The sequence below is a fragment of the Erithacus rubecula genome (assembly GCF_903797595.1).
Source record: "Erithacus rubecula genome assembly, chromosome: 12".
Lineage (NCBI taxonomy): Eukaryota > Metazoa > Chordata > Aves > Passeriformes > Muscicapidae > Erithacus > Erithacus rubecula.
Window position 1 is genome coordinate 5,960,994 of NC_136664.1, and position 16,238 is coordinate 5,977,231.

The 16,238-nt window shown below is 36.5% G+C and overlaps 1 protein-coding gene across 3 annotated transcripts in view; it reads right to left on the reverse strand.

Moving 5' to 3' along the window:
• WWOX (WW domain containing oxidoreductase) overlaps positions 1-16,238 on the reverse strand; it is a 467,831-nt gene that overhangs the window by 434,540 nt on the left and 17,053 nt on the right. For all 3 annotated transcript variants that reach the window (XM_079316330.1, XM_079316331.1, XM_079316332.1), the window contains exon 5: positions 13,371-13,477. In XM_079316330.1, the coding sequence (XP_079172456.1) occupies positions 13,371-13,477 (107 nt within the window). The remainder of the gene's footprint in view (positions 1-13,370; positions 13,478-16,238) is intronic.

Here is a 16,238-nt window from a genome sequence, read left to right on the forward strand (position 1 = left end):
GAAGCTTATTAACATTTAAACTTTAACTTCCTTACAGTCACAGGGAAGCCACCCAACTTAACCTTGCTCCATAGAAAGAAAGTTTCCATTCTTCCAACAATAAACTAGAATCCATTGTGGAGACCCCATGTTCCTGGCCATCTTAATTGCATTTTTTTTTTAAATTTCCAATTACGTTAATGGATTTATCCATGTCCTGCACTAAATCTGCTGCAAGGGCTCTCAGAATCAGGCCCTTGTATCAGACAACTACCCACTACACAGACAATACAGGATTTACCTACATAAAAATAAAATTGAAGAATTTTAGTTTATTTCTGCACAATTTCAAGCTGACCTCTGATATATGGCATTTACCAGAGCTTTGGAAAATTATCTTAATTACCTTGATTGTCAAGCTGTCATGTAAAGGGTTGTTGAACATTACCATATGTATTCACATTGTCAAACACTGTCTCAGACAAGTGGAGCAAAGTCACTGAATATGTTGTTTCACATTACTGTTTCAAGCAAATATTCAAGTAAAATTCATTCAACACAATGATTTCAACTTGAATTGCATGCACGTATTTTAGCTATGAAAATTATACCTTCTAATATGAATTAGAGGGTTTAAGTGTAGTATTTCAGTAATTGTAATCTTTCTAAAAATATAGTTAGTAGCACACTAGCCTAAGTTCAAATATTTACAGGATACTCTTCAAATCAAATGCACACCTTTGATCTAGACCTTAACTTTTTGATATCTAAGGCAAAATATCAGGGTGTTCAGAACATGCATTATCTCCCTTCTTGCAATTTTTCACGTGATGAGAAATATGCCAAGACTTTATTAAAGGGAAACCACTGGAAAAATTTGGAAAATGCAACAGTAAATTGACAGAATGTAAGCAACATCCATCCTGACTTCAGCACCAGAGAGCAGCTACAGGATTAAATCTGTTAAATACCTCTGACCTTCACAAACAGCTGCCAGCTCTGCACAAAGTTTGTCTGTAGAGCCCCAGATTAATGAAGTAAAGTCAAGTAAGTACAAATAGTGGGTTTTGTTCTTTTATTTTGGTTTAGGAGTCACCAGTTTGGTGAGGTTTGAGTACCATGGGGAAATGAGGTTTTTCAAAGCCATTAATGTTTTCATACCAATGAAGGCTCTTCCTTTATACAAATGGAAATTCTCTCCTACTGCATAATATTTAAGTGTTGAAAAAAAGAGCCACTTTCAGTCTCCTCAGATGCCATAGAGGCACCAAGACTAAACCCAACCTCTATGAAACCTTTCTGCTCCAAGAGAACACAATGTGTGGAATTTTTAAGCTTTATCACTTCCTTGAGACCCACCATATTTATGGAAAACACCACGGACTGACATCTAAAAATTATTAACAAGTTTCAGACTCACTTTGCTTTTTCTGAAGGTGAACTTTAAGCCCTGTAAGGAACACCAAAAGGAAGAATTTTATCCCAAAGTATGACAACTGTAATAAGCTATGTCTTAGAATAGTACATCTTTAATCTAACACCACAGTCCTAAATCTGTTCTGGTTCTACAAATGCCTCTAGTTATTTCCTTTTTATCAGTGGAGAAAATGAAATAAAAAGTATTTCATACTTAACACCAAACAGACCAAGTTACCCCAGAAGACGTGCTTAAATAATTTAGCTGTTAAAAAGAATCTTTAACTATAAATGTACTAAATTCCAGCACAAAAGATTAACTACAAAAGAAATTAACACTGCCTTAGGAAAAAGAGATAACATTTTTCTAAAGCATTTCTAAAGCTTTTTGATATGCTATTTTTTAGAATTATATCTGGAGAGAACCAATATTTTTAAATGAGACTTTCAGAGCTGCTCAAATTGCAAAGGACCATTTGTGAGAGTCCAAGTTCTGAGGAACTTGGTTTTCTCCCATAAAGAAAAACCAGCACCCAGTCTTAACCCACGAAAAGAATGAATACCCAGCAATCAGAATTTGATATTCAAATAATATTCACCTAAGAAAAGTTGCTCCTGCTTCCATCAACAATTTTGTCACAATATATCAAAGCAAAATAACATTTTCTCCCCTCAACAGCTTAGAAGTTTCCAGGGCTTTATCATCAGTCGAAGCAGTCTGTTTGCATTCTCCAATACAAACTGACAATCTAGTGATACAGTACATTAAAAATTCTCTGTAGTATTGACTGCCTGGAGCTGATGCTCCCTTGCTAAATGCAGTGCAGTTCAATTAACAGCTCTTCAATATACAATTTAATTTTTCTTTCATCTTGATCCACAGCCGAGCTTGAAATGAGGAATGTTGGAATAGATGTACTTTAAATATTGAAGCAAGTCTTTATAAATAAATCTATCAAACTCGTAATGATTTCTGTCATAACAGGACCAAACAGATGAACCTGAATGTCTGTGACTTTCAGGTTTGTGCATTGTTGCTCTCAGCTTTATTCCCTCAATGAATTCCTGGTGCGGGGGAAAGCTCCAAAAATTCCCCCAAAGGAGTGGAAGAGCTTTTCCCTTACTGCACCATTCTTAGAACCTAAAGGAACAGATTTCTGCTGATGCTTTATAAAGTCTTTTGCCTCTAAAAATCCAACTTATCTCTTATGTCACAACAACCATCTTGAGGAGTTTTAATACTTCTCTGATTATTTAAGAAGGTCATCAAACAGAGAAGTTTCCATTACCAAATCTGCACTCAACTGAAAGACAACCAATCCTGAACTGGAAAATAAATATTTAATGCATAAATACTACCCTGGATACCATTTTCCCCCCTGCAGTGTGAATGCACATAGTACGCTTCAAATTTTCTCTAGGTAGTCACGCCATTTCAGAGGAAAATGTAAGGTTAATTTAATCAGGACAGAATGAAATATTTCATTTCAAAGTTCCTCTAAGTGGGACAGTGCTGAAGGAAGCTATTAATATCTCTTACAGCGTGCATGCTCAAGGAAACACTGTGGATCAGCTCATTTCTCACAGGTGTACTCCACAGCTTTCCAAGCAGGAGGATTTACTAGTGTTCATCAGAAGGGAAAACACTCCTCTTTCCAGCTAGAGGCATTTTCTACTCTTTAAACACATTCACAGAAACAAACCTGACAACACCCCCTGCCTGAGATAGCAAAGAAGCACTATGGGCATGGAGGGCTCCCAACCTGCACAAGAGGAGCCAGAGAGGCTTCAGCAAGAAAACATAGACAGCATTTCAAGAACAGAAATCAATTTCAGATGAGCTCAATCAAATATTCTTAATTAATACTTAGATGCATACTGCAATACACAGGTTTACCTTGTTTGTTTCCATATTTATAATTACATTAGCTGAGATGGGAAGACTTTATTCTTAAATCTTATATTTCTTCCTTCTTCATGTACTTTTAATCATCTTATCTAGACTATCACTTTGAATGCTGAAAAGATCGTCATAAAACTAACCAGTCTCATTATTGCCACCATTTCCTTTTTCCTTTACTTCTAGTCCCACATTTTTAAAAAGTATCTCAGTACTGAATTTAAATTGTCACTGAAATAACATTCAGCATTTACAGCAATTAAGTCATCATTACTGCGAATAACTACACTAATTGGGATGCTCTACAAACCTGCAACACTGCAGAATTAAAAATAAACACAACAAAGATACAATTTACAACTAATCTATACTTACAATTAAAGTTAGTTTCAAGATTTATTTCATTCTATTATTTTTTATTAGCTACAGCAGATAGTAAATGGGGTGTACTATGTTCTGCTTTGCAAACACCTAGATTATAAAACATAATTACACAAATTAATTAGGAATGAGTACATACATTCGTGTCTTTGTTTGTAGCCATAACATGTTAAACATGACTATATTAATGAGCAGTTCCTAAAATTTATAAGCTGGTATAACTGAGGAAAATATTAAAGCTCCCTGACCATAAATGTCACTGAGAGGGTCACCACCACTTCAGGTCTCCTGATGTTCTGTTTTGCAGCTGCAGGCAGTGTGCAGGTCCTTATTCTACACACCAAAGTAACAATTCTTGAGAACTCTCAGCACCCCAAGCAGAATACAAGTGCAGACTGAAATATTCCCTGAACTGGGATCTTGTACTTTCTTTCCCACCTACTCTCAGGAGTTGTCTGATGTCTAAGAGCTTAATCTCCCTTCAGTTCTGCCCACTGACTGCAAAGTTGGTTCAAAGCCTATTTTGCCTGGCTCCAGTAAAAACAAATTAATAAAAACTACCCCAAATACTCATTTTCCTGCATTAATTCCATGCTTTTGTTTGATAAGCAAAGTTTCTTGTTGAAGTTAATACTCAGACTCAATGGCCCCAAATGAAATATGGGAAAGGACAAGTTTAGCACACCAGCTCCAAAGGTGATTAAGATAAAAGGGAATTTAAGGATGAGGAGAAATTAAAAAGGACAGTAAATTAAACAAAAAGTATTATACTTTGGCTTTATAGTAATAAAAGGTTTACAAATATAATTGACAAGCACATATATTATTTGTACTTTTCAAGCACTCCACTTGGCAAGTCTGTTTTCAAGACATCTCCTGCATTCCTGTTGAAGTCCAGCTACTGTTTTATGTCACTTATGCTGCACTGTAGTCTTATAAGCCTGATAATTATCTTCAGTTTTATAAGCTATTGTGGACCATGAAATAAGTCAGTGGTTTTTTTGATGCCCTCACATTAGTCCCTTGTCACTGTTAAAACTGTAAGTGAACCTGCAAACACTTTTTATTCCTTTTTTCCTTCTTTTTAATGCATAACATAATGCAGTTGTACTACACCACCCTAGAGTTACTATTTTCCTGCTCTACTATATTTAGTGTTACAGTAGGACCTTAAGATTTTGGGGTTTATCATCAAGAATCCTTTAAACGTTATCACATTGTCACAGCACTGCAGATCCACAAGAAGGAAGAAAATAATCTCTCTACCTTTTTCTTCCCCACACTGAGCTCAACCAAAACAAATTTCTGCACTTCAAAGGATTCATTCACCTTATTGACAGACTGGTTACAAGCTTAAGAAAACAAATCTTAAAGAACTGATTCTTCACATTGCAGGCTCCATGAACCATCAAATCAAATTCTTTGGGATTTGGAAACATTTGTAAGTCTAAAAACCAATGTTGAGTCACCTCTTTGGTTTTGTCTTAATTTCTAGGCAATTTTTAGGGTAAAGGCCCATTTTAGAATTGTGACAGAGAAAACCAAGACAAGAACACAACACACACTAGGTTAGCAACAAGTGTATGCTGCACTTAACAAGACTGTGTTTTGTTATGAAGCATTCTGTTTCTTCAGTGTGTTGGAAGAGCTACAATGATTGCCCATCCTGTTCCTTTCTGCTGATGAAATAAACTAAGAAAGTTGAGGGGTCAATGTGAAAAAAAACCACAATTACATGGAAATGTGTAAGATCCAGAACATAAAAGCATAAGTCTTTTGTTTACTTTTTATAAAATTAAAGCAAAGGATGAATCTGGCGACAAAAAACAGATTTTACCACGACTCCCACAAAAAAAAAAAAATAAAAAGATCAGAGTGCACATTAAATGATTAGTGAGACACAAGGCTGCCCAGTTTAACATGCAGAGAAGGAGGCTCATTGCAGAGGCAGAAGGGGAGCAGGGCTATAATTACAAGGCAGGGCTGTGCAGCCCAGCTAATGCTGTGCTTTGACAGTGCAAGGCTATTCCTGCTCCCCCGAGCCCCAGTGGAGACAGGGCTCACTCTAATTGGGTCCAAAGCACAACCCACCACCAGCAGCTCCTCCAGCCCAGGAATGGTAATTTCCACACGACTGTAAATAGTGTTTGCAAACAATACAAACACGGTAATAAGAGGCTAGGTGGGTAATTAATGTGGTTACAAAGCAGCTTATTTGCATTTTTATTTAAAACTGCCTTCTTTAAAAAGCTGCTCAGATTTCTTTTTGCAAGAGGAGCCTTGGTTAAGGAATAGAGCAGTAATTACTCTCTTTAGGGGTTCTTTTATACATCCTTTGGGGAATTAGAATGAAAAGATAAGCAGAATTATAAAGGGAATCATGTAAAATATGAAATGCACTATAAACACTTAGTACTGTATTTACCATAAGCTAAACTTGTCTTCTTCATTAATGGAATATATTACAAGCTTATGTTACAATCAGATTAATTGTGAAGATGGTTTAAAAAAATACATATTATATCCAGACACTTTAATTCCTCCTCTCCCAGAACTGACAGCTAGAAATCCAGTGACAGCAGAACTCACTTGATGTAGGAACACATCTATCTGGACTACAATAAATAAGTTTTCAACACCAGCAACATTATATACTTTTATAAAATGCATTCTGAGAGAGAAAGGTTCAGGAAAAGACCAAGCCCAAGTGACACTAAATACATAAATTATCAGAGAAAACCCCAACTTTGTGTCCTATGAGATACATTCAAGTCAATGTACAAAGTCTGCTTTTTTTATAAAAGTGCAGACACCCCCAGTCAGGTTAGTGATATTTGAGCACACAGTGTCTCCTAGTGACTTTTAACTGAAGACCAAGCATGAAGTGAAGTTTTTAAAGGGGTTATCCTGAGGTCTGTTACTGTCTGAGGGGAAGGGGGGGTTCTTAAATTTTTTTTTTGTTAAAAAGCTCAAACTGCATTTAAGTAGTATTATTATAAAGCTTTAGGCATGGTAGGGATTTTGCAACTCACATTTCCAGATTAAGAACAGCAGGGCTGTGCTAAAGAAACAAATTACCAAAAAGATCACTTCAACATTTCTATGTATAAAATTCTGCTGACTGGAGGAAAAAATTAAGGAATAGTAAAATACTGTGACTCCTTTCAAAATTACATTTTAGAATTTTTTTTAATACAAGTGTAACAGATATTGGAAGCTGAAGAGAATTGTGAGAGTAGAGGTAATTAAACCAACTCAAAAGACAGCTTTTTTCTTCACTGGTGGAAATCATGGCAAATTGTCTGTGTTAAAAACCTTGCAGCCTCAAAGCTGTGGGAGTGCTCAGTTTCTATCAGCTGTGCACAGCATTATGAATCATACACACCTGGGTGGTTTGGGTGCAAAGGGATTTAGGGTTTGCTCCTGGATTTGGGCAAGGATGAAGGTCTAAGGGTTAGCTCAGGTTTGTGGGTTGGGAGCTGCTAAAGGCAGCACCTCCCAAACCCTGTCCCTGCAGCAGCAGCAGCCAGTGCACCCTGCCAGGTGCTGGGCACGCTGCCCTCTGGGGATGGTGGCTTCACCATAATAAATAAAAAACTCCATCAGCTGTATGAATCCATACAGCACCAGTGCAGAGCTAGCTGCAGATGAAGATGTAAGCATGGAACAGCTCAGCCAGAACATCCACTCTCCAAGTAACTGCTATCAGTATTCAGGAGGATGCCCAGCCCTGAAAAGTTCCCTAACACATCTGCTATATAATTCAGACTCTGTTTTACAGCGGTTTCATTACTAACCATAAAAACTGTAACAGTGGAACTGTATAAACAAACTCAACAGTGTTTTTACTGTAAAACATGAATGTAATATAAATATTTGCCTTTCCCTTTTCTCAGCATCTGTAATGAAATCAAATTCATGCCATATGTTTATAGTGTACCAAAAAAAAAAAAAAATCTCAACAATCCATCCATGTAATGTTGATTATGCTGTTCCATGTTTTTAACTTCATGTGGGGGGGATTTTTAAGCATCTGTATTTGGAAAATAGTTTTGCAGCACACATCACTCTCTTAAGGTTTCTCAGCTGAGCAGATTACTCATACAAACTTACTGAATTCTTAAACATTATGGCCAAAATTTGGTCATGTGTTCATATTGGTCCCAATCACTTGTTGCTAGCAACAGGACTGGGTGATGTTTATACTGTCAAATCTCCACGAGTAACATACGGTCTGATTGCATTGCAATTAGTTAATTAACAGATCCCTTCATTTCAGAAAAATCTGGATCACACTCTTAAGGATCAAAAAAAGGCTTTATACTCAGCAGAGGCAATAATTCTTTAGCTGGAGTGTCCCCAGCTGCAAGTGAGACAAGTTGATGCAGATTTTTTTTTTTTTTTTGCTTTACCAGTTCATTTAATACAAGATACTGCCCCTTCCTGCAAGGCTTGGATAACCACCTTTAACTTGACTCTTCAGCATGGGCACTGCTCAAGCACTGGAAAATGAAATAAGTCCATATATTGCAGGCCATTCTAACTGTGTATTACATTGTGATGGCATGTGAGCCAGCAATACATTGCTTAGCATATCCTGCTTTGAAACATGAAAATTCTTTATTACAAAATAGTAACAGAATATTGGAAGTAATTTTCTCACAGAAATTCATGTGCTTTACTTGTAGGATATTCTGAAATATTTCCTATTTGGAGGATTATTTTTAAGAGCTTTTATTAGCACCACTTTGAAACTGTTTGATTCTGTACTAACAGACTGTGGTTCCAGTCAGTATCTACTACATCTCCAAAGCCATCTAGGCAGTCTTCAGCTTTTCCCATAAACAAAAACCTGTCACTAACCATGAGGAGGTTTACAACAAATTCTAAACCAAGGACAGCAGTGGAGACAAAACACTACATGGAAAAGAGAGCCCCATCCTTGAGGGGCAAACACACACAGTGGCCACATGAAAATTGTTGCCCGTGTCTGGTGAATGTGCCCAGTTTGCTTCTTGTCTTTCTGCACTTTACAGGATCACAATTGGAATACAAAGACTCACTTATCAGGTTTTAATTTCATTCAGTTACTTAATCAGCAGGAATGTAAATCACTCCTTCAGTGAAGAATACTTCAGGGGAAAGGAATACTGCAAGGAGTCACGTTTGTTTGGTTGATTTTCTTCACAGCTTTTCTCTCCTGTCACATCTCTGCCTTGTGAGTCTCTACTTAAACAGCAAACCTAAATGTTCTTTTTACAGTTTAATCTTGTCTTTAATGTAGTTGCAGGTTTAACACTGAGGAATAATTAACAAAGAAACATTATACTTTTTATGAAATATTAAACTTACAATTTATCTTTTAATATCTTCTTCAAAGACTATTTGACAGGAATAAATAAATGAGAGGTTCTTGGCAAGAAAAGCTGTGATTTATGAAATATTTTATTCATTCATACTCTTAAGTATTTTCTTGAGAATACCACTAACATCTGGAGCTACACAGTCTTATCCAAACATTCTGCTCATACTCAATTAGAAAATTATATCAATAATAATGTAAAATAAATTACCTAGCCTCTCTTCCTGGATTTCCATGTTCGTCAGAGCAACTATGTGTACAAACAGCACTGTAGTGTTTTTCATTAAGCCTCAAAGTCAATTAAGCTACGAATTGGAACAATCATTCCTCCTTTGCAAAGTATTGATATTTTTCTTGGCTGCTTTCAGGCCTTTTCACTACTCAAGGAGAGATTTATGTTTGACAATTTCTTTCTGATTAAAATGAATCATAACTCTAGAATTCTAATTTCCTCTTTTCCGAGCAAGAAATTATCAAACAGTTTTAAATTGATATTGAACGTCTTCGTGCATGAACACTCATTTTCAAGATATCAAATGTAAAGCAATACTGATCTCTCTTTTTATCTGCTGCCTTTCCATATTTTCTATTCCTTTTTCTGTCTATATATATATATGCATGTGTATAAACATTAGATTGCACCAATATAATCAACCATACCCCTCCATAAAAATTATATTTGATAGACCAGCCAGACCCATCACATTGAAACTTGTCACAATGCTTTACACAGGGCAATTACCCCTTATTTGCAATATTAGCAAAATTCTGCTGTGGTTTAGAAAGAAAGTAACTGGAATACTGCAGGTTGCAAACAAATGTCAGTTAACCAAAGTAATTAGAAAATTTAGATGGGTAATCCCTACTCAAATGGCTCAAACTCCCTATAAAACAGCTCTTCAGGCATAAATTGTTACGAAGTTCTCCAGATTTGTCTACAACAGCCAGTTAAGATCAGTTTGCTTTTGCTTTCTAAACATAATGGCAGCTAATCTGAAAAAAATCTTATTTTCTCCCATTATTCCTGCTTTTTTCTCTAAATCTTAACAATTGGATTTTCCCGAGCCATTTAGCCATTGTCTTTATAAACTTGATTTTCAGCTTTCACTACACACAAACTGAAACTGCATTCTTTGCCTAACAACTGATTTTGAAGTACAAGAAGCCCAGAGAAGAGCAGTGTCTCTGCAGACAGTCTGAGGCATTCCAGACAGGATGTCACAGACTCACCAAGGGACCAAGCTGGGTGGTTTTCCTTAGTACTGTTATTTTATGTACACTGAAATTTATTTTTAAATGCTGCATTACTAGGTTTGATTTGGGTTTGGACTGTTTTGTTGTGGTTTGGCAGAAGTGGTGGTTGGAGTTTTAAAAATTACAGTTTTTTCCATATATATATTTGAGTTAACACAGGACAGCAACTAGATAATTGTATCAAAATTTGAAATAATAAGTTAGTTTGCTACACACTTTCAATTATTTGTTCTTCTTGCAAAGTATGTGGAACTCTTTTGTATCAACAAAGAATGGAAAAAGAAATATTCTGTGTCCACTATCTAAACCTTGAGTACCAAAGGACACTGTCCCACAGAAAAGTCAGCATAGGGTATAGAGTTATTTTGTTAATATACATAGAAACACCAATTACATTATACATATTAATCATACATACAAAATATATTTTAATTATATAATATATATATATTACACTATATAATGTATATCAATTATATAATTATATATATTATATTAAATAATATAGCTATTTACAGTTATATTACAACACAGTAATAAAACTCCACACTTTGAGCAGGTAAACACACTAGAAGTCCATTTGAAAAGAGTTGTTTTGGGGTTTTTTGTTATAAGAGCATATTTCACTCAAATTAAAAGAGGCTGGGAACTCAGATGAAGAGTAGGAACATATTTATCAAATTTCTACCCTTCAAATTACTGGAGGAACATTGTATTTAATACTGCATCTCAGAGACTTAATCTCAAAGATTTACAAGGAAACATAAAGCAAGTAGGTAAGACTATTACTGCTGAAAATACTGAGTACCATGAACATGAGGCTTTGTGAGGCTGCAACCTAAGCAGCTGTATTTTTCTTTAAATTGATTCGAAATCGAAAAGTAAATCAACTTCTTTTCCATAATTTTGCTTTCCCTAGGACAGAAGAGATAAAATTCTGTGAATGCTTTGAAGTTCTTTCTAGCTGAACAGTTGCAGCTCCATATTGAGAATTCACCTGAATCACATGCAGAGGTTGTTGATTTTTTATAAACTCTTTCAAAAAGAATTTTCAATTAACAACTTCCTGTAGTTACACCTATAAGCTAAAAATTAATATTTTACATCGATATTTTAATCCTGGAAGCAAATCAGTCAAATTAATCTTTGTCTCTTTGTTTTTAGTAACTGCTTTTGGGGCGGGTTTTGGTGTTTGTTTTCCTCAAGATTGCTTACGATTTGATGTAAATTTTAAGCATCTTGTAATTCATCAACTAATTCTCTCCTGGTTACACACTCCAAGTAATTAAAGTTCAGTAATAACTTATTCTTTCTGCTCCAGCACCTGCATTTCATTTGTTTATTTTCCCAGAGTCATAAATCTGAGGGACTGTCAAAGTGCCATAATATTAGTGCAATAATCAAAGTTAATTAGTCCCTCTCAATAAACAACAACAAAGCCATTACCAAGATGCATTGAAGGTTTTCCAGCTACCAGTTTACAGATGAGACTCCTTTTCTGAACAATTAGAATTTGAAAACTGTTAGTAAATAAATGCAATGTTTCTGAAGTAATTTAACCTTCAACGTTCTTCATTCAATTAACAACTCATTAACTTTTGGTAAGATAATACAGGTATTAAGACAAATATTCTGATCTCCCATTGCCTTCAAAGTGCTCAGAGATATGGTTAGGATTAAGAGGGTGATAGGATATTTTTCAAAGAAAAGGTTTTCACCATTGCCTAATTTTAATTAGATAAAACCCACATAAACAGCCACATTTAGCTGGACTGGGACTATCAAATTCAAACAGAATATCACCAAATCCAGTTCTACTGAAAGAGAACACACACTATGCTGGCCTCTGTTGGAAATCTATGCTATTGAAATACTTTGTTTTTATTTTAAAAATTAATTTATATATTAAAAAAAGAGAGAGTTTTAATGGGATGAAAGCAGCAAGGAAAACATTTTTCCCAACCAACCCTTTACTCAAAATCATTCATATGAACGGGGCAAGAGAAAAAGGCCTAAATCCAAAGACTGATTCTTCATGAAACTTGTGACAAAAATTAGCAATATTGAAAGTATAACTTATGTGAAAATACATGTAAGTAAGCAGCATTTTTTTTTTTTGCATTAAAAAATATTATAATTATTTTTAGACTACTTACGTGTAGATATTAATACTACTGAGTGCTCTCCCATGTCATCTGGGAGCAGTTGAAATACTTTGAGAGCTCAGGAAATAAAAGCAAAACACTCATCACTAATTTTAGCTGGAAAGAAATAAAAATCCAAGAATCTGATCCATTGGTCTTTTATTCATTTAAGTGTAGAGATGTCACCACATTCTCTCCTGGAAGTCAGCAGCCCCAGCAAGCTCAAACAAAAGCAGCTTGTAATCCTTGCTAGCAAATAAATAATTGTGGGAAGAAAAAATTAGGACAACTGAATAAATTTCAATAAGGGCCTTAGAAGATCATTTTAAAAAATGGGTATCAGGGAAATTTGGAGTCAAAGAGCAACAAGGCAATAGATGGAACTGAAAAGCTTGTGTTGGTGTGACAAAAATGAAAGAAAGTGGGAAGAAGCTAGAAGGAAAAAACCACTGAGACAGTCTAGCAGCAGGGCTGCAGAGCCTAATGAAGTCAGAGAAAAGGAGAAACATTCCTGTGTTTGAAAAGCACAAAAATGACCCTCTGAACTCTCTCACTGTAGAACAACTATGGGCAAAACAGTGGCTGTTTTGGAGGGCTGTGTCCATCCTCCTTTGGAGAGTTATTCACTTCAGTTGTGGAATGCTCTTTTCTATGAACCAAGCCTCACTGGTTCTCCCAAATATTTTTTTTCTTACAAATCATCCATTAATAACATGGATAACAGCACATCAAGCCTTGCAGCGCAAACATGTATAAGGAATGAAAAACCTCCATCACCCACGCAGCACAGTGCAGACTGAGCACAGTGTCACCAAACAAGAGCAATCCCTTTTTGCTCAGACTCCCAGGTGGCAGTGCTCTGTGTGGCTGCTGGCACAGAGGATTTGGGGTCCCTGGAAGCACAGCTGGTGCTGGGCACTGTGCAGGCACTCACCCACTCCCCCAGGATGCGCTGCACGGCGTCCCTGCCTCGCGCCAGGCTCCTGCAGGCCAGGATCACACACGCCCCGTGCAGGGCCAGAGACTTGGCAGTTTCAAAACCTAGGAAAAAACATTGTGCTGGTCAGAAGCAGATCCCAGTAACAGCACAGAGCTATAAAACTACCTGAAAACACGAGCCACACATTTAAGTACACTAAACACTACCTGCAGTCTGATGACCTGACAGCCACCAGGACTCAGTTTTTGAGAACACACATGAAGAAACACAGACACCTCTGTTTAATCAAGTCTTTTGGACAATAACTGTATATATTTTGTGCTAAACAGGTTTGGCATCTTCAGAAAACAGACTCAACTTCTCTGCCTGCTGGTATCCTCAGATGTTAGAATGGCAGGATTGGATGTGTTCCTTGTTTGACTGTGAACAATGTGCCACACAGAGAGGCTGCAGAGCCAATGTGCCTGGCAACTTCACACTGGAAGTGACAGAATATCCAAAACTGAGCTCAGGCTCTATAGATGCCCAGTCAGCCTCAGAGTCATCAATCTGAGGACCACCTGTGGCAGGGGAACAAAACTTTGTTTCACTGTTCAATTCACTAATGAAAAGCAGTATAGAAGTTGGTCCAAAGTAAACTTAATTTAATTGGAAGAAAGCTGTGAGAATTTACAACAGGAGATGAGAACTTTAGGGGAGAGCAGAATGCCCATGAATTGTAGAGAACTGAGCCAAAACCTGGGTTTCAACCAGAAGTGAGCTACTATTTATTTGTGATGCAGTTAATGGTATCACTGGGTGTCCATCTCCATGGAGAACTGAGCCAATTACAGGAATTGCCTTCTAGCTGAAAGAGGCAAAACACAGCTTAATGAGTTCAATTAGAAAAGCCTCAACTATGAAAGGAAGAATCAAACTGGAATGCCCAACAATTTGAGCATGTGAAGAATTCAAAGCAAAGAGGCATTTGTTTTAGCTTTATGACATTTAAATCGTGTTCATGATTTCCTGTTAAAAACTGTTTACCAAAAAGCCTGTGAAGATGGGATGTCTCACTTGAAAACACCCTGCAGCAACAAAATCCAGTTACAGCACAAAACATAACTTACATTATAGAAACAACAGACACCAAGACAAATTTATACAATTTTCTGCAATTACATACTTACGGTATTTAAGTCCAAGCAATTTCCCTGCATCTCCTTTAAAGCCATTCACTGCACCAAGTAACTTTAATTACCTGGATAATTCATTGCATGCACATGAATTAAGATATACAGCATATGCAAAGATTCCCCTTCTTCCTAATTCCACTTTAAGCATATTTAACTAGAATTTTTCATGTAACTAATATAAGATGTACCATTAGCTAGCTGCTGTGCTTCTTGTTTTCACAAGAACACTTATTTTGACTAGCTGACCATATTATTAAAAACTAGTTGGAATGCCTGGGAATAGTTTTGCTATTGTCAAACAAAGATTGAGAGCTGGTGGCCAGATTAATTAGCAAAGCGTGATGATGTTTTGCTAACTCTACCCTGTGTCACACTGTGCAAAATAATAAACCGTGCAAAATAATAAATTCCATGCCATTCTCCCTCATAGTTAATAACTTGATACTCATTATAAACTAAGCAAGTTACATGCTGTGAGTTTAGTTCATTTTATGCTATCTCAAATCTTCCCTGCAAACCTGGAGATCAGTGTTAAGCACTTCTCTTTAGGATGTCCTTGCTCTTCTCTGAGCTTCAAAAGGTGATTCTTCACCCTTAGGCAAACATGTTCTGATCTTTACATTAAATCATGTGCTAAAAAAACCTCCATTTGAATGCTGCCACAGGTGAAGTGCTGCCAGGTCTCCCCATCAGACATACCTTAAACTAATTCACAAACATTCCTGCACTTTATTTATAAACAGATACACATGCAACTTCTACCTGGAACACCCAAAGGTGGGGTTTGGAAGCCCCTCAGTATCCAAGTCTTTTTACAGCTTTAGCTCTCTGGTTCTTCTGCAAAAATTAATGCATCTTTCCTCCACTAGTATCAAAAAGCTGAGACAGGTGGGGAGAAGCTTCTAGCAGGGTGGAAAACATTTCCTGTCAGATTCACTGTGTTAAATTAAGTCTGTCAACAGCATTTGTTCTTCAGCAAATTGCAGCTATATTTTCATTATACAATAAATTTTAAAACCTCAGCCTCACACATGGATTGAGTAAAGTACAAAACTATTTAAACGTTATACATAAAAAAATCTTACCTCTCTATAAAAACTACTATTGAATCACAATCCACACTGAATGTGGTTTCATACACCAAAGTTAAACCACAAAGACCATAAACACCCAAACAGTAAAATCTTGAAAAAAATCACAGCAGGGTTACACAGAAAGAGAATCCTAAGTAACTATGTAAGGGACATGCACAATTAAGGAACCAGGGCAACCTTAATTCTACAGACAAAAGGACTTCAAAAGAAGCAAAGATTTTCTTAATACTTCACTTAATCTCAGACTGCCACCACTTAGTGACACAGCCCTTTCACAGCAATGACATCAATTTCTTTTCCATCAAACAGGTGAGATCCTCCAGGGGTGAATCTTCCCTGTACCACAGCACTAGGCTATTGCAGAGCTACTTAACCCAGGTAAAAGAGGCAGCACAGCCCACTGCCAACAAGTTATATACTACTTGGGGGGGTTTTAAAAGAAAGGAAAACTACACCAGAAAAACAGGACAGAATTACACACTTGGGCAGCAAGGACAACCAATTACAAGGAATAAAAGAGATTCTTCCCCCAAATGTGACAGTAGAATAACACACTTAATAACATCTACTTTGGAAAAGTAATCACTGCATTG